Raw genomic sequence first — 24,932 nt, forward strand, 5'->3', positions numbered from 1 at the left:
CTCTATTTGATGAACAAGGCCAGGCCTCTGTTCACCAGTCCTGCACCACTTTTGTACCTTTGGTAAGACTCCGTTGGAAGAAAAAAAGCATGCTTAAAAATCAGCAAGCTTTGGCCACGTGCAGTGGCTCCTGCCTGTAATCCCAGCACTTTGGGAGGCCAAGTTGGGAGGATCATCTGAGCCCAGGAATTCAAGACCAGCCTGGCCAGTGTGGCAAGACCCCATCTCATTAAGGGAAAAAAAAAAAATCAGCAAGTTTAAAATCACAGACATGAAAATCGGTGTTTATGATAAAAACAATAATACAGAAGTTCCAAGGTACAAAATATATTCTAAAAGTTTAACATACCCAAAATAATGGTCCATGTCCCCAGAGGAACAAATTGCCCTCTGAATTTCCCAGCTCTTAAAATGACTGTATGACTTCATTTCTATTTTAAATTTCATTTAGAATGCAAACACTCGTTCTTTCTGTGTCATAGTTATTGTCTGTTATTTGTGGCCAGGTGCAGTAGCTCACACATGGCCAAGATGGGTGGATCTCTTGAGGCCGGGATTTCAAGATGAGCCTGGCCAATATGGTGAAACCCCATCTCTACTAAAAATACACAAAAAAATTAGCTGGGCGTGATGGCATGCCCCTGTACTTCAAGCTATTTTGGGAGGCTGAGGCACGAGAATCGCTTGAACCCGGGAGGCAGAGGTTGTAGTGAGTTGAGATCGCACCACTGCACTCCAGCCTGGGCAACAGAAGGAGACTCTGTCTCAGAAAAAGAAAAATATGTATTTGTTCAGTAATTGTTACTATGTTAGATTATTATAAGGAAGACTTGGTTCACCTTTCTGCCTCCTGGTCTAATCACTGGAAACAGCATTGTCTGTGCACCGAGAGACCTGGTTCTAAATTCCAAGACCAGCACTTAACTCTGTGACTTCAGGCAACTTAAGCCAGATTGCCCACCCATAACATGGTTCCTGTCCTACCTGCCTCATCAGGTAATTGTAATTAAATCTATCAAATGAGAGAAGTTAACATATGGTAAAGAGTAAAGCCTTATATGAGTTGGTACTGTATCTATAAATACAAGCAGAGTATATTTCCTCTAAGTAAAAATTCCTGGTAGAAATGGGGATGGCATTCCTTGAGTTTTATGTGATTTTCTAAAATGACAGAAAACAAGGTTGCAGGCTAAGTATTGTGTGTTATCTTTTGGAATATGAGCCTGTTTGCATTTACCTAATTTCAAAACTTTTTTCCCCCCCGTAGAGACGGGGTCTCACTATGTTGCCTAGGCTGGTCTAGAACTCCTAACCTCAAGTGATTCTCCCACCTCAGCCTTCCAAAGTGCTGGGATTACAGGAATGAGCCACCACACTATTCAAATAAATATTTGAAATTACATTTAAATTTATTAGCAAATAATATAAATGTCATCACTGAGACAGTGTCATTGACCTAAAAGGAAGAAGCTGAGGCAAAATCAATATAAGTAGAGTTTATTTGGGCTAAGCTTGGAGACTGCAACCCTGGAGCATAGATTCAGTTACCAGGAATATACACCCCAATTAGTAGCATTTACAAGTGGATTTTTAAAGAAAAAGAAGAGGCAGTTCCAGAGTTGTTTATCAAGATTTTACACTAAAATAGCACAAACTATTGATTGACTATAATTGTTCTTTGTCTATGATTTCCGGTAATGTGAAGATAATGGGTGAGGCAGCCTAGGAACAATTGCCCCCAGGCAAGCATGGATGGGGAGGTGTGACTGAAGTCCCATACTCATGTCTCTCTGGGCCTGGTAAATTTTTCATACCTCATACCTCATAGCTTAGAGCAGTGCCTATTTAAATATAAATATACCTCACAATTAGAGCATAAAATGATCTTGGATTATCCTAAATCTTCAAAGTATTCTCATTTGTTGTCCAAGTATTGAAGACCGAAATCTATTTTGTAATAACTAGACCTCCAGCTTCCAGTCCACATGTAAAGAGCTTGGAAGTTGCAGGCCAGGTGTGGTAGTTCACGCCTGTAATCCCAGCATTTTGGGAGGCTGAGGCGGGTGGATCACAAAGTCAAGAGATTAAGACCATCTTGGCCAACATGGTGAAACCCCATCTCTACTAAAAATACAAAAATTAGCTGGGTGTGGTGGCACGCGCCTGTAGTCCCAGCTACGTGGGAAGCTGAGACAGGAGAATTGCTTGAACCTGGGAGGCAGAGGTTGCAGTGAGCTGAGACTGTGCCACTGCACTCTAGCCTGGCAACAGAGCTAGACTTCATCTCAAAAAATAATAATAATAATTAAAAAAAAAAAAAGAGCTTGGAAGTTGCCAATTCTGTCCTCACAACAACAACAACAAGTAGCTGAAGAACTCAGAATCAACAGCTTTTCTCCGATCCATTATAGAATTGAAGTTATCACCCCAAAAGCTGGAATGATAGGCTGCTATAGAGAATCAAAGCTTATCAGAAACAGAAATTGCCTGTATGGAGTAAGGATGCTTGAAGGGTATTGGATTAACTACTAGAGTGTAGACTAGCTTTAGCATTTAATAACTCTGGGCTTGCACACTGGTGTGAGTTTTGCCTCTAGGAGCCTTCCAGATTCTTGCAATGAAGAGCTAATAAAAAATTTCCTTTTCCCGGCTGGGCGCAGTGGCTCATGCCTGTAATCCCAGTACTTTGGGAGGCTGAGGCAGGTGGATCATTACAGGTCAGGAGTTCAAGACCAGCCTGGCCAACATGGTAAAAACCCCGTCTCTACTAAAAATACAAAAATGAGCCGAGCAGTAGTGGCATGCACCCGTAATCCCAGTTACTCAGGAGACTGAGGCGGGAGAATCCCTTGAGGCTGAGAGGCGGAGGTTGTGGTGAACTGGAGCTCAGGCCACTGCATTCCAGTCTGGGTGAAAGAGTGAGACCCTGTCTCAAAAAAAACCCAAATATATATATTTATATGAATACATATAATATACAATATTCTTGCATGGTGGGGAGGAGAAAAGTACCATTTTGAAATATGCCCAGAGTACTTTGTTCTTTTTTTTATTTTTTTTATTTTTTATTTAATTTTTATTTTTATTATACTTTAAGTTCTAGGGTACATGTGGATAACGTGCAGGTTTGTTACATATGTATACCTGTGCCATGTTGGCGTGCTGCACCCATCAACTCGTCAGCACCCATCAACTCATCATTTACATCAGGTATAACTCCCAATGCAATCCCTCCCCCCTCCCCCCCCACCGTGATAGGCCCCGATGTGTGATGTTCCCCTTCCCGAGTCCAAGTGATCTCATTGTTCAGTTCCCACCTATGAGTGAGAACATGCGGTGTTTGGTTTTCTGTTCTTGTGATAGTTTGCTGAGAATGATGGTTTCCAGCTGCATCCATGTCCCTACAAAGGACACAAACTCATCCTTTTTTATGGCTGCATAGTATTCCATGGTGTATATGTGCCACATTTTCTTAATCCAGTCTGTCACTGACGGACATTTGGGTTGATTCCAAGTCTTTGCTATTGTGAATAGTGCCGCAATGAACATACGTGTGCATGTATCTTTATAGCAGCATGATTTATAATCCTTTGGGTATATACCCAGTAATGGGATGGCTGGGTCATATGGTATTTCTAGTTCTAGATCCTTGAGGAGTCGCCATACTATTTTGCATAATGGTTGAACTAGTTTACAGTCCCACCAATAGTGTAAAAGTGTTCCTGTTTCTCCACATCCTCTCCAGCACCTGTTGTTTCCTGACTTTTTAATGATTGCCATTCTAACTGGTGTGAGATGGTATCTCATTATGGTTTTGATTTGCATTTCTCTGATGGCCAGTGATGATGAGCATGTTTTCATGTGTCTGTTCGCTGTATGAATATCTTCTTTTGAGAACTGTCTGTTCATATCCTTTGCCCACTTTTCGATGGGGTGGTTTGTTTTTTTCTTGTAAATTTGTTTGAGTTCTTTGTAGGTTCTGGATATTAACCCTTTGTCAGATGAGTAGATTGCAAAAATTTTCTCCCATTCTGTAGGTTGCCTGTTCACTCTGATGGTAGTTTCTTTTGCTCTGCAGAAGCTCTTCAGTTTAATTAGATCCCATTTGTCAATTTTGGCTTTTGTTGCCATTGCTTTTGGTGTTTTAGACATGAAGTCCTTGCCCATGCCTATGTCCTGAATGGTATTACCTAGGTTTTCTTCTAGGGTTTTTATGGTATTAGGTCTAACATTTAAGTCTCTAATCCATCTTGAATTAATTTTCGTATAAGGAGTAAGGAAAGGATCCAGTTTCAGCTTTCCACTTATGGCTAGCCAATTTTCCCAGCACCATTTATTTAATAGGGAATCCTTTCCCCATTTCTTGTTTTTCTGAGGTTTGTCAAAGATCAGATGGCTGTAGATGTGTGGTATTATTTCTGAGGACTCTGTTCTGTTCCATTGGTCTATATCTCTGTTTTGGTACCAGTACCATGCTGTTTTGGTTATTGTAGCCTTGTAGTATAGTTTGAAGTCAGGTAGCGTGATGCCTCCAGCTTTGTTCTTTTGACTTAGGATTGTCTTGGCAATGCGGGCTCTTTTTTGGTTCCATATGAACTTTAAAGCAGTTTTTTCCAATTCTGTGAAGAAAGTCATTGGTAGCTTGATGGGGATGGCATTGAATCTATAAATTACCTTGGGCAGTATGCCCATTTTCACGATATTGATTCTTCCTATCCATGAGCATGGTATGTTCTTCCATTTGTTTGTGTCCTCTTTTATTTCACTGAGCAATGGTTTGTAGTTCTCCTTGAAGAAGTCCTTTACATCCCTAGTAAGTTGGATTCCTAGGTATTTCATTCTCTTTGAAGCAATTGTGAATGGAAGTTCATTCATGATTTGGCTCTCTGTTTGTCTGTTACTGGTGTATAAGAATGCTTGTGATTTTTGCACATTAATTTTGTATCCTGAGACTTTGCTGAAGTTTCTTATCAGTTTAAGGAGATTTTGGGCTGAGACAATGGGGTTTTCTAAATATACAATCATGTCATCTGCAAACAGTGACAATTTGACTTCCTCTTTTCCTAACTGAATACCCTTGATTTCTTTCTCTTGCCTGATTGCCCTAGCCAGAACTTCCAACACTATGTTGAACAGGAGTGGTGAGAGAGGGCATCTCTGTCTTGTGCCAGTTTTCAAAGGGAATGCTTCCAGTTTTTGCCCATTCAGTATGATATTGGCTGTGGGTTTGTCATAAATAGCTCTTATTATTTTGAGATATATTCCATCAATACCGAATTTATTGAGCGTTTTTAGCATGAAGGGCTGTTGAATTTTGTCAAAGGCCTTTTCTGCATCTATTGAGATAATCATGTGGTTTTTGTCTTTGGTTCTGTTTATATGCTGGATTATGTTTATTGACTTGCGTATGTTGAACCAGCCTTGCATCCCAGGGATGAAGCCCACTTGATCATGGTGGATAAGCTTTTTGATGTGCTGCTGGATCCGGTTTGGCAGTATTTTATTGAGGATTTTTGCATCGATGTTCATCAGGGATATTGGTCTAAAATTCTCTTTTTTTGTTGTGTCTCTGCCAGGCTTTGGTATCAGGATGATGTTGGCCTCATAAAATGAGTTAGGGAGAATTCCCTCTTTTTCTGTTGATTGGAATAGTTTCAGAAGGAATGGTACCAGTTCTTCTTTGTACCTCTGGTAGAATTCGGCTGTTAATCCATCTGGTCCTGGGCTTTTTATGGTTGGTAGGCTATTAATTATTGCCTCAATATCAGAGCCTGCTATTGGTCTATTCAGGAATTCAGCGTCTTCCTGGTTTAGTCTTGGGAGAGTGTAAGTGTCCAGGAAATTATCCATTTCTTCTAGATTTTCTAGTTTATTTGCATAGAGGTGTTTATAGTATTCTATGATGGTAGTTTGTATTTCTGTGTGGTCGGTGGTGATATCCTCTATCATTTTTTATTGCGTCTATTTGATTCTTCTCTCTTTTCTTCTTTATTAGTCTTGCTAGCAGTCTATCAATTTTGTTGATCTTTTCAAAAAACCAACTCCTGGATTCATTGATTTTTTGGAGGGTTTTTTGTGTCTCTATCTCCTTCAGTTCTGCTCTGATCTTAGTTATTTCTTGCCTTCTGCTAGCTTTTGAATGTGTTTGTTCTTGCTTCTCTAGTTCTTTTAATTGTGATGTTAGAGTGTCAATTTTAGATCTTTCCAGCTTTCTCTTGTGTGCATTTAGTGCTATAAATTTCCCTCTACACACTGCTTTAAATGTGTCCCAGAGATTCTGGTATGTTGTATCTTTGTTCTCATTGGTTTCAAAGAACATCTTTATTTCTGCCTTCATTTCGTTATGTACCCAGTAGTCATTCAGGAGCAGGTTATTCAGTTTCCATGTAGTTGAGCGGTTTTGATTGAGTTTCTTAGTCCTGAGTTCTAGTTTGATTGCACTGTGGTCTGAGAGACAGTTTGTTATAATTTCTGTTCTTGTACATTTGCTGAGGAGTGCTTTACTTCCAATTATGTGGTCAATTTTGGAATAAGTGTGATGTGGTGCTGAGTAGAATGTATATTCTGTTGATTTGGGGTGGAGAGTTCTGTAGATGTGTATTAGGTCTGCTTGCTGCAGAGATGAGTTCAATTCCTGGATATCCTTGTTAACTTTCTGTCTCATTGATCTGTCTAATGTTGACAGTGGGGTGTTGAAGTCTCCCATTATTTTTTTTTTTTTTGAGACAGAGTCTCGCTCTGTCACCCAGGCTGGAGCGCAGTGGCCAGATCTCAGCTCACTGCAAGCTCCACCTCCCGGGTTCATGCCATTCTCCTGCCTCAGCCTCCCTAGTAGCTGGGACTACAGGCGCCGCCACCTCGCCCGGCTAGTTTTTTGTATTTTTAAAGTAGAGACGGTGTTTCACCGTGTTAGCCAGGCTGGTCTCGATCTCCTGACCTCGTGATCCGCCCACCTCGGCCTCCCAAAGTGCTGAGATTACAGGCGTGAGCCACCGCGCCCGGCCGAAGTCTCCCATTATTATTGTATGGGAGTCTAAGTCTCTTTGTAAGTCTTTAAGGACTTGCTTTATGAATCTGGGTGCTCCTGTATTGGGTGCATATATATTTAGGATAGTTAGCTCTTCCTGTTGAATTGATCCCTTTACCATTATGTAATGGCCTTCTTTGTCTCTTTTGATCTTTGATGGTTTAAAGTCTGTTTTATCAGAGACTAGTATTGCAACCCCTGCTTTTTTTTGTTCTCCATTTGCTTTGTAGACCTTCCTCCATCCCTTTATTTTGAGTCTATGTATGTCTCTGCATGTGAGATGGGTCTCCTGAATACAGCAGACTGATGGGTCTTGACTCTTTATCCAGTTTGCCAGTCTGTGTCTTTTAATTGGAGCATTTAGTCCATTTACATTTAAGGTTAAGATTGTTATGTGTGAACTTGATCCTGCCATTATGATATTAACTGGTTATTTTGCTCGTTAGTTGATGCAGTTTCTTCCTAGCCTTGATGGTCTTTACATTTTGGCATGTTTTTGCAATGGCTGGTACCGGTTGTTCCTTTCCATGTTTAGTGCTTCCTTCAGGGTCTCTTGTAAGGCAGGCCTAGTGGTGACAAAATCTCTAAGCATTTGCTTATCTGTAAAGGATTTTATTTCTCCTTCACTTATGAAACTTAGTTTGGCTGGATATGAAATTCTGGGTTTAAAATTCTTTTCTTTAAGAATGTTGAATATTGGCCCCCACTCTCTTCTGGCTTGTAGAGTTTCTGCCGAGAGATCTGCTGTTAGTCTGATGGGCTTCCCTTTGTGGGTAACCCGACCTTTCTCTCTGGCTGCCCTTAAGATTTTTTCCTTCATTTCAACTTTGGTGAATCTGGCAATTATGTGTCTTGGAGTTGCTCTTCTCGAGGAGTATCTTTGTTGCGTTCTCTGTATTTCCTGGATTTGAATGTTGGCCTGCCCTACTAGGTTGGGGAAGTTCTCCTGGATGATATCCTGAAGAGTGTTTTCCAACTTGGTTCCATTTTCCCCCTCACTTTCAGGCACCCCAATCAGATGTAGATTTGGTCTTTTTACATAATCCCATACTTCTTGCAGGCTTTGTTCATTTCTTTTTCTTCTTTTTTCTTTAGGTTTCTCTTCTCGCTTCATTTCATTCATTTGATCCTCAATCGCTGATACTCTTTCTTCCAGTTGATCGAGTCAGTTACTGAAGCTTGTGCATTTGTCACGTATTTCTCGTGTCATGGTTTTCATCTCTGTCCATTCGTTTATGGCCTTCTCTGCATTAATTATTCTAGTTATCAATTCTTCCACTTTTTTTTTCAAGATTTTTAGTTTCTTTGCGCTGGGTATGTAGTTCCTCCTTTAGCTCTGAGAAGTTTGATGGACTGGAGCCTTCTTCTGTCATCTCGTCAAAGTCATTCTCCATCTAGCTTTGATCCATTGCTGGCGATGAGCTGCGTTCCTTTGCAGGGGGTGATGCGCTCTTATTTTTTGAATTTCCAGCTTTTCTGCCCTGCTTTTTCCCCATCTTTGTGGTTTTATCTGCCTCTAGTCTTTGATGATGGTGACGTACTGATGGGGTTTTGGTGTGGGTGTCCTTCCTGTTTGTTAGTTTTCCTTCTAACAGTCAGGACCCTCAGCTGTAGGTCTGTTGGAGATTGCTTGAGGTCCACTCCAGACCCTGTTTGCCTGGGTATCAGCAGCAGAGGCTGCAGAACATAGAATATTGCTGAACAGCGAGTGTACCTGTCTGATTCTTGCTATGGAAGCTTCCTCTCAGGGGTGTACTCCACCATGTGAGGTGTGGGGTGTCGGTCTGCCCCTAGTGGGGGATGTCTCCCAGTTAGGCTACTCAGAGGTCAGGGACCCACTTGAGCAGGTAGTCTGTCCGTTCTCAGATCTCAACCTCCGTGTTGGGAGATCCACTGCTCACTTCAAAGCTGTCAGACAGAATCGTTTGCGTCTGCAGAGGTTTCAGCTGCTTTTTGTTGTTGTTGTTGTTTAGCTGTGCCCTGTCCCCAGAGGTGGAGTCTACAGAGACAGGCAGGACTCCTTGAGCTGCTGTGAGCTCCACCCAGTTCGAGCTTCCCAGCCACTTTGTTTATCTACTTAAGCCTCAGCAATGGCGGGCGCCCCTCCCCCAGCCTCGCTGCTGCCTTGTCGCAAGATCACAGACTGCTGTGCTAGCAATGAGGGAGGCTCCGTGGGCGTGGGACCCTCCCGGCCTGGTGTGGAATATAGTCTCCTGGTGTGCCCGTTTGCTAAGATCCTTGGTAGAGCGCAGTATTGGGGTGGGAGTTACCCGATTTTCCAGGTGTTGTGTGTCTCAGTTCCCCTGGCTATGAAAAGGGATTCCCTTCCCCCTTGTGCTTCCCAGGTGAGGCGATGCCTCACCCTGCTTCAGCTCTCGCTGGTCGGGCTGCAGCAGCTGACCAGCACTGATTGTCAGGCACTCCCTAGTGAGATAAACCCAGTACCTTAGTTGAAAATGCAGAAATCACCTGTCTTCTGTGTCGCTCGCGCCGGGAGTTGGAGACTGGAGCTGTTCCTATTCGGCCATCTTGCTCAGGATTGAAACATCTTTCTTAAATGTCAGTATTTTGTTCTTAACAAAGGCCTGACCTCAAGGGAAACTTCTACTAGAACCTAACCAACTGAGATTTTACCAGAGGCTAATCAACCTGGGAGAAGGGAAATACCCAATTCCAGCCACTTCTAACCTTACTGTCTCATGTTAGAGGTGAAAAAAAAACGAAAAACAAAAACTGAGAAGCACTTGTGAAGGTCACAATCCAGAAGTAAAAGACTCACTAAAAGACTGAAAATTGATCACAGAACTCTAGAATATTTTTCCTCCTCTGACATCTTAACTACCACAGCAGTAGGACTCTGGTATGATAATAGGATTACAGCTAAAATAACTGCAAGGCTCAGACCCTATTTAAGAAGGGATCTCTGGCCGGGCGCGGTGGCTCAAGCCTGTAATCCCAGCACTTTGGGAGGCCGAGACGGGCGGATCACGAGGTCAGGAGTTCGAGACCATCCTGGCTAACATGGTGAAACCCCGTCTCTACTAAAAAATACGAAAAACTAGCTGGGCGAGGTGGCGGGCGCCTGTAGTCCTGGCTACTCGGGAGGCTGAGGCAGGAGAATGGCGTAAAAACCCGGGAGGCGGAGCTTGCAGTGAGCTGAGATCCGGCCACTGCACTCCAGCCTGGGTGACACAGCGAGACTCTGTCTCAAAAAAAAAAAAAAAAAAAGAAGGGATCTCTAGGGAAACCCAAAGATGATAGGGAGAAAAAAACAAGGACATGGGAGAAAACTGTAGCCTCTGACGCCAAGCTACAACAAACAGCAAATATGACCTAACTCCCAGCCAGATAAACATAAAACTTCACACTGAAGGCCTGTTTAGTTCCTTTTACCTGACACATTATATCTGGTATTCAGCAAAAAATTATAAGGGGTTCTGGCTGGGCACGGTGGCTCAATCCTTTAATCCTAGCACTTTGGGAGGCCAAGGTGGGCAGATTATCTAAGGTCAGGAGTTCAAGACCAGCCTAGCCAATGTGGTGAAACCCCGTCTCTACTAAAAATACAAAAATTAGCTGGGTGTGGTGGCACGTGCCTGTAATCCCAGCTACCCAGGAGCCTGAGGCAGGAGAATCGCTGGAACCCAGGAGGAAGAGGCTGCAGTGAGCCTAGATTGCACTACTACACTCCAGCCTAGGTGACAGAGTGACACTCTGTTTCCAAAAAAAAAAAAAAAAAAAATATATATATATATATATACACACATGATACTAAGAGGCAAAATACACAGACTGAAGAGACAGGGCAAGCATCAAAACCAGGCTCAGATACAGTAGAGATTCTGGAATTATCAGAGCAGAAAGTTAAATATGATTAATATGTGAAGGACTTTAATGGAAAAAAGTAGACAACATGCAAGAACAGACGGGTAATGTAAGAAGAGAGACCAAAACTCTAAGAAAGAAAAGGTAATACCGGAAATAAATATAACAAAAATGAATGCCTTTGGTGTGGTCATTAATACACTGGACACAGCTGAGGAAAGAATCAGTGAGCTTGAAGATATGTCAATAGAAGCTTGCCAAGCTGAAAAGCAGAGAGAAAAAAAGACCAAGGACAAAGTAGGGGTAGCAGGTAGGGACCACCAGGGGAAAGAACAGAATATCCAAGTCATAGGGACAGTTACAAAAGGCAAATCATATGCATAATGGGAATACCAGATGAAGAAAGAGAGATGGAAGAAATATCTGGAGTAATAATGACTGGAGATTTTACAAAATAATTGACAGCAAACCATAGGTCCAGGAAGCTCAGAGAACATAAAACAGGATAAATACCCCCCCCCCCAAAAAAAAAAAAAAAAAAAAACTACATCTAGGCATAATACATTTAGATGTAGAAAATAAAAGAGAAAATCTTTGTCATTTCAGAGAATACAAAAACAAAAACCCACCTTACTGTCAACAAAGAGTCAAACTCTGTAAAATAAAGAGATTTATTCTGAGCCAAATATGAGTGACCAGGGCCTGGGTCACAGTCTCAAGAAGTCCTGAGAAAATGTACCCAAGGCGGTTGGGTTAAAGCTTGATTGTATACATTTTAGGGGGACAGAAGTTACAGGCAAACATCAATCAATGCATGTAAGTTTTACATTTGTTTGATCCAGAAAGATGGGACAACTTGAATTAAGGGCTTCCAGGTCATGGAGGGATTCAAAAGATTTTTTGATTGGCAATTGGTTGAAAGAGTTATTATCTGAAGATCTGGAATCAGTAGAAAGGAGCGTCTGGCTTTAGATAAGAGATTGTGGAGACCAATGTTCTTATTATGTAGATGAAGCCTCCAGGTAGCAGGCTTCAGGGAGAATAGATGGTAAATGTCTCTTATCAGACCTTAAAAGATACCATACTCTTAGCCGAATCTCTCCTGGATCAGGAAAAGACCTGGAAAGAGGAGATTTTCCCAAAAGAGATTACTTTGCAGGGCCATTTCAAAATATGTCAAAGAAATATATTTTGAGGTAAAATACTCTGATTTATTTCAGGGTCTGCTATCTGCCATGTAATACAATACTGGAGATGAGTTGGAATTTGGTATCTTATTTCTACAAGGAGTTCATTTTATCAGTCTTAAGATCTCTGTTTCAATGTTAAATTTGGGTCAGTTGTGCCTGAATACTTAAGGGAGGAGAGTATAATGAGGCATATCCAATCCCCTCTTCCTATCGTGGCCTGAACTAGTTTTTCAGGTTTACTTTGGAATCCCCTTGGCTGACAGGAGGAGTCCATTCAGTCGGCTGGGAGGCTTAGAATTGTATTGTTGGTTTATATTACCTATAGAGGAACAAGGATAAAAATTACACTGAACTTCTCTTCAGAAACCATGTAAGTAAGAAGAGTGTGGAATGAAATAAGCAAAGTGTTAAAAGAAAAAAGCCACCAACCTAAAAATCTGTATCCAGCAAAATTTCCTTCAAACAATAAATTTTTTACACACACACAAACTGAGAGAATTCATTGACCTTAGTAGAACATTAAGAAATGTTAAAAGAAGTTCTGCAGAGAGAAGAAAAATGATGTAGAAAATCAAACTTATGTAAAGAAAGGAAGAGTGTTTGAGAAGGAATACATGAATGTAGAATAATCTAATAATCAAAAACTGGAATCATCACAGAATGTCTTCTACCAAAGCAGTGTGTTTAGAATTGCTGGTTTGGTAGGTAGTTTCTTTCCATCATTGTAGCTCTTTTCTATTGCTACAAGCCAAAAAACAAAACAAAACAAACAACAAACAGATCAAAGAAAACAAAAATGTCATGACAATGAGAAAAGTGACATATTGTGTGATTTGATTTTCATTTACGATCTAGTCTAGGTAAGGATGGAGGTGAGGGGACTGATTTCTTCCACCTACCCTGCTACCCTGTGCCGTTGAGGAACATTTGTTGAAATATTCATTGAAATAACAAATCAATTTTCATTATGCTTATTGGAGTTGAACAAATTAAAGGAGTTAATTCCTGTCCCTTTGGTTGCTGTTTGCTGAGTCACTCTTTGTCATTAATACTGAAAATCAAACTTACATACAGAAAGAAAGAATGAGAATAGAATTTTATTTTATTCTATTAATTATTTTGTTATTTATTTTATTTCTATTATTTTATTCATAGTTTGATGAACAGTTTTCTAAAGCAGAGATCACCACACTATGGCCCACACCTGTTTTTGTAAATGAAGTTTAATTGGAACATAGTCATGTTTGTTCATTTATATCTTGTACGGTTTATCAATAGTGTATCACTTGTTATGTGTTGCATCATTGGTAGAGCTGATTTTGTTTTACAATAGCAAAGTTGGGTAGTTGCTGCATATATCATTTGGCCAGCAAACTCTTTACTACGTGAAATATTTACTATGTGAACGTTTACAGAAAACTTTGCCCACTCTTGTTCTAAAGGAGTAAAGGGGATACTAATTTATAAAAAGTAGCATCCTTCCATCTTTTTTTCTTAGGTTACTCTGAGCATCGTGCAAACTAAATAGCGTAAGGTCTTGTTAAAAACTGACCTCAATAACTATCTGAGGATAATAAATTGGTCCTCTCTTTCTTACATTTGAGCAGATCATTGGTGTGAAAATCCTGCAACACTTGGAGCTTAGCTAAGTAGAAAAGTGGCCGGGTGCAGTGGCTCATGCCTGTAATCCCAGCACTTTGGGAGGCCGAGGCAGGTGGACCACTGGAGATCAGGAGTTTGAGACCAACCTGGCCAACATGGTGAAACCCTGTCTCTACTAAAAATACAAAAATTAGCTGGGCATGGCAGCGGGTGCCTGTAATCTCAGGGAGGCTGACGCAGGAGAATAGCTTGGAGGCGGAGGTTGCAGTGAGTGGAGATTGCACCACTGCACTCCAGCCTGGGCAGCAGTGAGTGAGACTCCATCTCAAAAAAAAAAAAAAAAAAAGAAAGGAAAGTGACCAACCTTTAGAATGCCTGCTTATGTGGAGTTTGTGGTCCTGGCAGGGACAATTTTCTTCTCCCATTCTACCCAGTAGCTGGCTGGAATGCGAACATGGTGATAAAATAGCCTACACTATCTCAGAGGGAGTTGTCTGTAACTTTTCAGTCTAATGCGCAGATTCATTTCAAACCTACTGTGTCAGACATTGTACTGAATGCTGGAGCTACAGGATGAGTAAGACAGTCACCTGCTTGGAAGGTGTCCACAGCCTTAGGATAGTTAACTATTGTTTACCTTAGAGAGAAACTTATTTCTTCATCACAGCAATGAAGTTGGGCTACATCTTGTACCCTAATTAGATATCTGTTTACTTCTGATAGAGTCTATAAATCAAAAACAAAATAGAAGCACATATAAATTTTTTTAAATAAAAAAACTTACTACTGCAAACCATTTTATATCCCAGAATATGCAAATGTTAAGTAAAACACAGTTCAAACATGAAAAAGTTAATGTTTTCACTGTTTATGAAACAGATTTTCTTAGAAAGACCACAGTATTGACAAAGAAAACTATATTTAAGGGAAAAAAAAGTAATTTTTGTCAAAGTTTTAAAACTACTGAAATTATAGTTTTATTTGTAAGTGCTTTCCTAATATCAAAAACAAAGTTGGGGGTTGGGGGATAAGAAGGGAACTATTCAGAAAGAGAAGTGGGCTGGGCGCAGTGGCTCACGCCTGTAATCCCAGCACTTTGGAAGGCCGAGGCGGGTGGATCACCTGAGGTCAGATGTTGGAAACCAGCCTGGCCAACATGGTGAAATCCCGTCTCTACTAAAAATACAAAATATTAGCCAGGCGTGGTGGTGGGCTCCTGTAGTCCCAGCTACTCGGGAGGTTGAGGAAGGAGAATGGTGTGAACCTGGGAGGTGGAGCTTGCAGTGAGCTGAGATTGCACCACTGCACTCCAGCCTGGGCGACAGTGCGAGACTCCGTCTCGGAAAAAAAGAAAGTAAGTAGAACACATGGCCCCTTTCCTCAAAGGGCATCATGATCACAGTAATACCAATAAAGGAACAAAGACTATCGAAAAGTTATGGGATAGGGGCAAGCTCACTTGTGCCCCTTCTTATAGAGCAACCTTGCAGATAAGAAAGATGTGAAATGGGAGGGCGTGGCAGTGCCTGGCACGTAGCAGGCATTCCACAAATAGTAGCTGCCTTGGGGTCTGTAGGTCTCCTTTTGCCAATGATTGGAGGTTGTATTCATGAGCATGAGATATAGCAAGTTCCTAAGAATACATACAGGGCATCCCCAGATGATTCTCTGTATATCTGACAGATGATCCTTCATATTGATGTTTTGCTTCATCTAGGGGAAAAAAAGTACTTTTAGGCAAACTAAAATTGTGACATTTTTATTCATAAAGAAATAGATTAAAATATTTTATGGCACTTGATACAGGGCTTGGTATTTCCATATGTTATAATAGAAAGTTTCCAATTTCTGGGCTGGGTGCAGTGGCTCACATCTGTAATACCAGCACTTTGGGAGGCTGAGATGGGCAGATGGCTTGAGCTCAGGAGTTCAAGACCAGCCTGGACAACATGGTGAAACCCCATCTCTACCAAAAAAAAGAAAAAAAGCCAAGCATGGTGGCGCCTGCCTGTGGTCCCAGCTACTCAAGAGGCTGAGGTGGGAGGATTGCTTGAACCAGGGAGGCAGAGGTTGCAGTGAGCCGAGATCACACCACTACACTCAAGCCTTGGTGACAGAGCCAGACTCTGTCTCCAAAAAAAAAAAAAAAAAAAAAAAAATCAATTCTCTGTACCCAATGTTTTAAAACAAAGGCAAGTGACAAAATTGGATGCAAAAAGTATCTTCATGGAAAAATATGTTAGCAGTTTACATTCAGCCCAGATGCCTATTTACAGTATGCACAATACAATAATATTTTCAGAATGATAGTACTGTCTCCAAGGTGCTTAATTACTTCTTCAGATAGTAATTATGACCATCGTACTCACTGAGGCAGGAAAGCTAATTAATGCATTGAAAGTACTTTCAGAGGCCGGGCCTGGTGGCTCACGCCTGTAATCCCAGCACTTTGAGAGGCCAAGGCGGGTGGATCACAAGGTCAGGAGACTGAAACCATCCTGGCTAACACGGTGAAACCCCATCTCTACTAAAAATACAAAAAATTAGCCAGGCGTGGTGGCGGCGCCGGTAGTCCCAGCTACTGCGGAGGCTGAGGCAGGAGAATGGTCTGAACCCGCGAGGCAGAGCTTGCAGTGAGCTGAGATCGCGCCACTGCCCTCCAGCCTGGGCGACAGAGGGAGACTCCGTCTCAAACAAACAAAAAAGTACTTTCAGAAACAAAGGATTTTACTTTTTTTTTATTTTTTATTTTTTTGCCTTTTAGTTGTGTAAAAAATCAGTCCAAATACTTCATTCTTCAAACTTTCATAAAAATTTTATTGTATTTGTACAAATATCTGAAAACATTGTCTCATGTTGCTTGGCTTAGAATAGATGCCCTTAGTGTTGGAAATCACTGAACACACTGTTGATTTAGCATTAAAAGGATGAAAGACTTTAAAGCAAAGAACCCCACAAGAAGATAAGGTGTCTCAGACTCTTTGAGTGGGAGTATCACAAAGGCATTGTAACATGTTTAAAGGATGCAGATTCTTATCAGCAACCAACCTGATCTATATAACTTTTATATTTTTTGATTTGGTCAATTGCAGTGGTCAAGTCCCCACGGTCAACATGCTCTGCAGGGGTATGAAGCCTGACAGCGTAGAGAAGATTAAGATATTCTTCAAATCTTCGGGATGGGTACAACAGCAGCTCCGGCAGGCTGTATGAGGCATAGAGAAAGGAACTCTGGTTTCTGAAGGCCCAGGAATGCCCTCTCTGGGGGGGTCCCTGCGGTGCTCTCCCTCAGAACATACCTCAGCATTTTGGTAACAATGGTCTTATCATGCCTCTTCAGGAAAGTTCGGAATGCTGGTATCATTTCTCTGCACTAAAAGGTGAGGATTATTTTGTCAAAACTTTATGAGATAGTTATAAAGTCCACTGTTCCACTGAGCAAGCGTGATCTATGGAATGCCTGAAGCAAAAGGGCAACATCGATGTCTAACCAATTAGACTATTAGCAGTGCCATTGGTGTCTTCCTAGTATGTAAAGAATGTGTGTCAGCCGGGCACTGTGGCTGTAAAGCCTGTAATCCCAGCACTTTGGGAGGCCGAGGCAGGCGGATCACGAGGTCAGGAGATCGAAACCAACCTGGCTAACATGGTGAAACCCTGTCTCTACTAAAAATACAAGAAATTAGTCGGGCGTGGTGGCAGGCGCCTGTAGTCCCCGCAACTCGGGAGGCTGAGGCAGGAGAATGGCGTGAACCTGAGAGGCAGAGCTTGCAGTGAGCCGAGATCGCGCCACTGCACTCCAAACTGGGTGACAGAGCAAGACTCCGTCTCAAAAAAAAAAAAAATGTGTTTTAATTATACATAGACCTGACCCTATTCATTGAACTTAATAAGTATAGACAAATAAGAATGTACTTTGCAACCAGGTGGGCCTGGATTTGAATGAGAATAACTCAAATATATAACCTTATCAAATTACTTAACTTTTCTGAGCCTCAGTTTTCTCATCTGTAACATAGATACCATCTCTAATGCTTGTGGTGTGGAAAAAAAACAATCCTATCCATAAAGTGGCTGTCACACAGTAAATGTTATTTCAGTGTAGTAAGATCTTGACTATTAATGGTATTCACCTTTAATGCTTCTATTAATTATGTTTTCCATAGTAATATTTATTATACAGGTGTTCCACTGTACTTCATATCTGTTTTTTTGTTTTTTGGGGTTTTTTTTTTGGGACAGAGTCTCGCTCTGTCACCCAGGCTGGAGTAGAGTGGCATAATCTCAGCTCACTGCAACCTCTGCCTCCCGGGTTCAAGCGATTCTCCTGCCTCAGCCTCCCGAGTAGCTGGGATTACAGGCACCCGCCACCATGCCCAGCTAATTTTTGTATTTCTAGTAGAGACGGGGTTTCGCCATGTTGGCCAGGCTGGTCTCGAACTCCTGACCTCAGGTGATCCGCCTGCCTAGGCCTCTCAAAGTGCTGGGATTACAGGTGTGAGCCACCCACCTACCTTATCTGTTTTAAAATGTATTCATTTATCACTATTAAAGCACCTGTGAGGTTACCTCCTTTTCCATGCCTAAAAGATGTTGGCAGTGCTAACTTCTAGAAATCAAATATTCATGATTTCATTCTCGGACTTTCAGCTAAGACCAAGTGAAATATTTATGGATTTCAATCAGATTAATAGCTAACAAACATTGGCTGGCATGGTGGCTCACACCTGTAATCCCAGCACTTTGGGAGGCAGAGTTGGGCGGATTGCTTGAGCCCAGGAGTTTAAGACCAGCCTGGGCAACATGGTGAAACCTGGTCTCTACAAAAAAATACAAAAAAAATTAGCCAGGTGTGGTGGCACATGCCTGTAGTTCTAGATACTTGGGAGGCTGAGGTGGGAGGATCACCTGAGCCTGGGGACGTCGAGGCTGCAGTGAGCTGTGATCATGGCACTGCACTCCAGCCTAGGTGACAGAGGGAAACCCTGTCTCAAACCCCACAACTAAATAGCTAACATTTAAGCTAAATACTTACTTGTATGCACACACTGTGCTAGTGAAATAGGCATCATTATCTATAGCTAAAGAAATTTAGGCACCAGTGTGTTCCTGATACCATGTGATGCTTTGCTCCAATTCTTGTCGCCAAAGTCAGTCCTATGAAACTACCTTATTTACGTAACTGTTGAATCATCAAGTTATCCAGCAGTGACTAGACTCCCTGGGTAGGGGGAAGGAATACTACAAAGGAAGCTGTCAAGGGCAGGAGCCCTCCAGAGGCCTCCCAGCTCACAGGACTTTCCTGCAGGCCTCAGTGAAGATGAGTGGTGACAGTGGACTCTGGCAGAAGTGTGCTGCCGTGTGACAAGGTAGCCTTTTCTAGGCTTTCGATACCAAATGAGGAGGGAAGAAAGAGGGATTTTATTCCCAGCAGAAGGGATCCCCACAAGAGCAGCAGGTGGTATAGAAGGGAATTGGATATTCCTGCTCAGAGTAAATAATGGCAGAAATTGCAAAAGGAAAAACTGTTAATAATTTACTCTCTAAGAAATGTAAGATCAAGGCATTCCTTACTTCCTAGTGACATTTCAGAAATTGACTGTTCTTCCAAAAAAGCTGTGGATGATTAATTTTCTACATGAGAGAGTGAACTTGTCAAGGACACACAGGATTGTAGTAGCAGAATGGATTCCAAGCTCAATTGTGGAGCATTTTCCTGTAAGCTGAGGGTATCTGGGGCAGGTGAAACCCTGGTAGTTTGTATGAGGATGAGTTCAGTTCAAGAACAGTTCCTGGCAATGCTAGGTGTCAAATATTGTGCTAGCCCCTAAGTCAGGGTTCCTGTCCTCAGAGGTCACAGTATGGGAAGAGAGCTGGGAGCTAAGAGCAGAGAAGCCTTTCTTATTAACGCTGGTCTTTCGGGTTCCACACATAACTTCCTTTCTAGCTCAGGTCTCATAGAATGATGGGATTGAAATTCATTTACCTTCTCAATAGTTTTCAGAATGACAGGGTAATTGTTGAAGAAATTGGTATATGTGTTCAACTGGCTTCCAAACTTCGTGACTATTTCTCCCACACAGTGAGCTGGGCCCCATTCCTGTAGTCTGTCTCTCAGGTTATCTAGAAACTGCCTGTGGTATGAGAAGAGCATACGCATGAAATATTCACTTGAGATAACTTACAAACCCAAATATCCATTGTCATCAGCACGGGCATTTTCAGCCTAGTCCTTTACAGTAGGGTTTTGGTCAAGTCATTTCTTCTTAACACAGAGAAGTGCAGATTTGACAGGAAAGGGAACAGGGACGTGAAGGAGTAGGTTGGCTGGGGTAGAATCCCACCTCTTCACCTCAGTTCCTTGAGTCAGAACCACACACTGGCCACGATACAGCTGCCGCCTGATGTCCCAGTCTCTTGCCTCCAGATAGGCAGGTGGGTGAAAGTTGTTACAGTTTTTAGAGGGGAGTGCTCCACTGTCTTCAACAGGGAGTGCCAAAGTCCCTGCTTGGCCCGTTTCCCCAGGGCTCTAAGAAAATCCCTCATTCATCTATCAGAGGCCTTCAACACTGGAAGAGGCCTAGTTCAACCTCTTCACTGTAGGAACTGGGGCCCATTGAGAGGAAGGAACTTGTTCCAAGTTACCTAGAGAGTCACCATCGGGGAAGCACATACTCAGGTTGCCTCCCTTTACCACAGGCAGAAATGATCACTTTTCTCTCTCATGTTAGGCACTTGAAAATATGTTGTTATTAAATTGACCCCCAGCTTGGGCTTTCTAAGCTAAGTGTCCTGGTGGCTTAATCCCATTAAATCCTTCTGGTTTTTCCCCATTGCTTAACTGAACATTGCTGATTAAGAATGAGTATATGGCTCTCCTCCTTCCTGCTGTCTTTTGCATGGACTGTCTATTGGTTACAGCAAGGATTCCCAACCCCCAGGCCGTGGATGGGTTCTGGTTCATGGCCTGTTAGGAACCCGGCCGCACAGCAGGAGGTGAGTGGCGGTTGAGTGAGTGAAGCTTCATTGATATTTACAACCGCTCCCTACTGCTTGCATTACTGCCTGAGCTCCAGATCAGCAGCAGCATTAGATTCTCATGGGAGTGCAAACACTGTGGTGAACTGCACATTCAAGGGATGTAGGTTGCATGCTCCTTATGAGAATCTAATGCCTGATGATCTGTCACTGTCTCCCATCACCCCAAGACGGGACCATCTAGTTGCAGGAAAACAAGCTCAGGGCTCCTACTGCTTTACATTATGGTGAGTTGTATAATTATTTTATTATATATTACAATGTAATAATAATAGAAATAAAGTGTATAATAAATGTAATGTGCTTGAATCATCCCGAAACCATTCCCCCCACCCCTGGTCTGTGTAAATATTGTCTTCCATGAAACTGGTTCCTGGTGCCAAAAAGGTTGGGGACCGCGGGGTTACAAAAAGCCTAGGTCCTGAACGCCACTCCTTGCGCCATGGCTAGGAACCAGGGAAGGGGTGTCCTTGGGAATTACTACTGGTTGCAGCCCGGTAGGTAATGTGATGACGATCTCTCTGCTATAATCAGGGTCCCTAAGAGGGGCAGAGCATCATTGCACCTCCATGCAGCTTTAGAAACATTAAAGTATGGGCTCTTCTCAGTGCACAATGAATACTTAAAAAGATACATATTCCAGATTTACCTGTTAAGACTTAAAATCTGTAGAATATCAGAGAAAAGGATCTGGATATTGGCAGCACTCAGAATTGCTCTGTTTGATGACAGTGCTGCTTTCAGTGGTGCGAAATAAACATCTCTCACAATTTCCAGCATCTGCACGTATTTTCTCTCACTCTGTAAGAGTTCCCTGACAACTCTAGTTCGCTTTTCTGCTGAATCCTTCTGGAGTATTCTCTCCTGTAGAGAAGTGTTAAGAACTCAAGTCAGTGATGGAGAAGTAGAAGTGCTGAGCAGTCAGGCAGCTACATGGAGAACTCCCCCCCACCACCCCTTGCTGGTTTGTGCTGTTCAGGTTGAAGGGGACTTCACAGGGGGCTGTGGAGGACCCCGCTGTCCATCACTTGTCCCCAGTATCACCAGAGAGCCCCTCATATCAGGCCAGCCTGATGGCCAAGTAGAGAGGGGAATTTTAATCTTGGATCTAAAGGAAGGCAGTTTGAAAATTTACTTTTATCCATCTGTCCATCCAAATCAATATTAGGTATCTTATGCTGGTGCTGGCCATGGAATGATGAGAACAAGACAGAGTCCTGTCTTCATGGAGGTTACAGTCTAGTGAGGAAGCCTTTGGCTTGTCTACCCTTGTTTGTTTTCCTATTTCTTTTTCCAAGTACTGTTTTATTGATTATCCTGCAAATAGAAAAACTGAAATGAGCTAGCCCTCTGCTAGTTTGGATGTGTCCCTTCCAAAATTCAGGTGTAGCCAATGTGACAGTATTAAGAAGTGGAGCCGTGAAAAGATGACTGGGTCATGAGGACTCCTCCTTCATGTATGGGATCAGGTGCCCTTAGAAAGGGGCTTGGCAGAGGGAATTGGTCCTCTCTTGCCTTCCACCATGTGAGTACTCCAAGAGAAGGCCCTTGACAGATGCCAGCACCTTGATCTTAGATTTCCCAGCCTCATAAAGAATTTCTGTTCTTTGTAAATTACCCAGTCTCATGTATTCTATTGCAGCAGCATGAACAGGTGAAGACAGCTTTTTATTATTAGCTAGTTTGCTTCTCCAACTGACATATGAAAAATCTGAAGCATATGCTCTTCTTTCAGTATTAAGGATCTAACTTCAGTATTAAGGATAGACTTGGAGCTATGAGCCCATCTCTCCTGGCTAGCCAGGTTGCCAGATGTGCTATGTTATATTTCCAACTCTTGTTTTATTTATTTATTATTTTACTTTTTTTCTTTTGAGATGGAGTCTCATTCTTTAGTCCAGGCTGGAGTGCAGTGGTGCGATCTTGCTCACTGCAACCTTCGCCTCCCGGGTTCAAGTGATTCTCCTGCCTCAGCCTCCCAAGTAGCTGGGACTACAGGTGCATGCCACCATGCCCAGATAATTTTGGTATTTTTAGTAGAGACAGAGTTTCACCATGCTGGCCAGAATGTTCTCGATCTCTTGACCTTGTGATCCACCCACCTCAGCCTCCTAAAGCACTGGGATTACAGGTGTGAGTCACCATGCGCAGCCTCTTGTTTTATTTTTTAATGCAGAGGTGAAAATCATACACTAGCCTAAAGAAATTCCATAGCCTGATGTTGTGTGTGCTATGTTTATATGGAGAGAGAAATTACTTTTTATTGCTGGTACTAGATATTTTTTTTCTTTTATCTGCATGTTTCAAAAGCTATAAAATGAGCATCTTTATAACAGAAAATCTATAATATCTAAATTTCAAAAACATAATGTCCTTCAATTTGAGCCTAGGATTATTATTTTCCCTCCAGCCCTAAATATACCCCACACTGCCCCCAATAAAATATGACAATACTGCTTCTGCCACTCCTGGTGCTGCTTGTGTTCTCATTCAATGCAGACCTGAGGTAACTCCAGCACTCACCATGGTAAACAGAAAGCTCAAGGAAGGAGTCAGAACTGCTCACATTCATTTTAAGGTGGTGAGCAGGATGGTTCCTTGGTACAATTTAAGATTAACAGGCATACACCACTTAGTAATAACCACTAAGTAAACTAAGTAAACTTAGCTTACTTAGTACACTTAGTAAACTAATGACAAGCAAGGCTTGTCAATGAGGTGGATCAGATTCCAATTTGTCAGATGGCCAATCAGTGAAACAGAAACACCTGCAAAATTGGAAATGGAGGTTAAAGATGCAATTGATGTGTTTCAGCAGCAGAAGGAGGAGTCCAGTAAAAAGAGAACCTGCTACTTTACGCCAGAGGCTATTCTTACAGACCAAGGGTGCATTCTCAACTGCAATGTGGTTCCACTACATCCTAACTATTACAGTATAGTTTTCTCTGTTCTTTCATTTCCTTCACCATTCCTTTATTGTACATAAGGTTAACTGATGAATGTGCACAAGGATTTTTAAAAAAAATTAGTGGCTAATGATACGTGTTGATCAACACAAATGGAGATGAGAAGGTGAAAAATGCTTCTGTGAAAAGACCTCCTTGGCCAGGTACAGTGGCTCACGCCTGTAATGCCAGCACTTTGAGAGGGCGAGGCAGCTGGATCACCTGAGGTCAGGATTTCGAGACCAGCTTGACCAACATGACAAAACCCTGTCTCTACTAAAAATACAAAAATTAGCCAGGCCTGTTAGCACATGTCTGTAATCCCAGCCACTCAGGAGGCTGAGGCAGGAGAATCACTGGAACCTGGGAGGCCAAGGTTGCAGTGAGCCGAGATCGTGCCACCGCACTCCAGCCTGGGCGACAGAGCAAGACTCCATCTCAAAAAAAAAAAAAAAAACCACCTCTTTTCTCCCTTCATGGGATGCACATTCAGCAGTTATCTTTATATTCCAATCTGTTATTTTGCTCTCATTGTTTTAACAACAGCAATATATATATATATATATATATGTTTTCATTGTCAAACCTTTTGTTGTTATCTTGAGACCACTGTCAGGTATTATTACCAATAGTCATATATATATGTGTATATATGTGTGTGTATATATGTGTGTGTGTGTATATACACATATATATATATAAATCCTTGCATACCTTGTTCAATTGGAGAATTCTAATGTTTTTCATTTATCATTGTAACATGAAGGGCAAATTTTATAACATTTCTGTACCTACCTCTTATATGTAGGACAATCTGTCTTTAACTGAGAATCAATTAGTTGATAAAAATGATTCCCAGATAGTTTTTCCTTCAAGTCAAGCACCCTGTTGTTTAAATAAGTGTCTTGTTTAAAATGAAAAAATGTGTAATGCTATGTGATCTTCACCAAGATGTGTTAACCATAATTTCACTAACTGGAATTATAATGTAAAAATAAGAGAAAAATGAGAGAACTCATTGTAGTTGAAATACTATAAACACACTTTTCTTTTTTTCAGTTTTTTATTTTGAGACAGGGTCTCCCTCTGTCACCCACGCTGAAGTGCAGTGGTGCAATCATGGCTCACTGCAGCCTCGACCTCCCAGGCTCAAGCGAGCCTCCTGCCTCAGCCACCAGAGTAGCCACCACAACAGGCTAATTTTTGTTTTTTTTTTTTGTAGAGACAGGGTTTTGCCATGTTGCCCAGGCTGGTCTCAAACTCCTCTGCTTAAGCGATATACCCACTTTGGCCTCCCAAAGTGCT

The 24,932-nt window shown here is 42.0% G+C and overlaps 2 protein-coding genes across 7 annotated transcripts in view; both read right to left on the minus strand.

Moving 5' to 3' along the window:
• Window positions 1-24,932, minus strand: part of ABRACL (ABRA C-terminal like) — a 564,811-nt gene that overhangs the window by 150,300 nt on the left and 389,579 nt on the right. The gene's annotated exons all lie outside the window — the stretch shown is intronic.
• Window positions 1-24,932, minus strand: part of ECT2L (epithelial cell transforming 2 like) — a 111,802-nt gene that overhangs the window by 8,270 nt on the left and 78,600 nt on the right. For all 3 annotated transcript variants that reach the window (XM_050787349.1, XM_050787347.1, XM_050787348.1), the window contains 6 exons: window positions 21,332-21,546; window positions 19,631-19,778; window positions 16,944-17,017; window positions 16,693-16,849; window positions 15,292-15,357; window positions 14,282-14,370 (listed from right to left, as the gene is read on the minus strand). In XM_050787349.1, the coding sequence (XP_050643306.1) occupies window positions 14,282-14,370; window positions 15,292-15,357; window positions 16,693-16,849; window positions 16,944-17,017; window positions 19,631-19,778; window positions 21,332-21,546 (749 nt within the window). The remainder of the gene's footprint in view (window positions 1-14,281; window positions 14,371-15,291; window positions 15,358-16,692; window positions 16,850-16,943; window positions 17,018-19,630; window positions 19,779-21,331; window positions 21,547-24,932) is intronic.

This window comes from Macaca thibetana, chromosome 4, assembly GCF_024542745.1.
Source record: "Macaca thibetana thibetana isolate TM-01 chromosome 4, ASM2454274v1, whole genome shotgun sequence".
NCBI lineage: Eukaryota > Metazoa > Chordata > Mammalia > Primates > Cercopithecidae > Macaca > Macaca thibetana.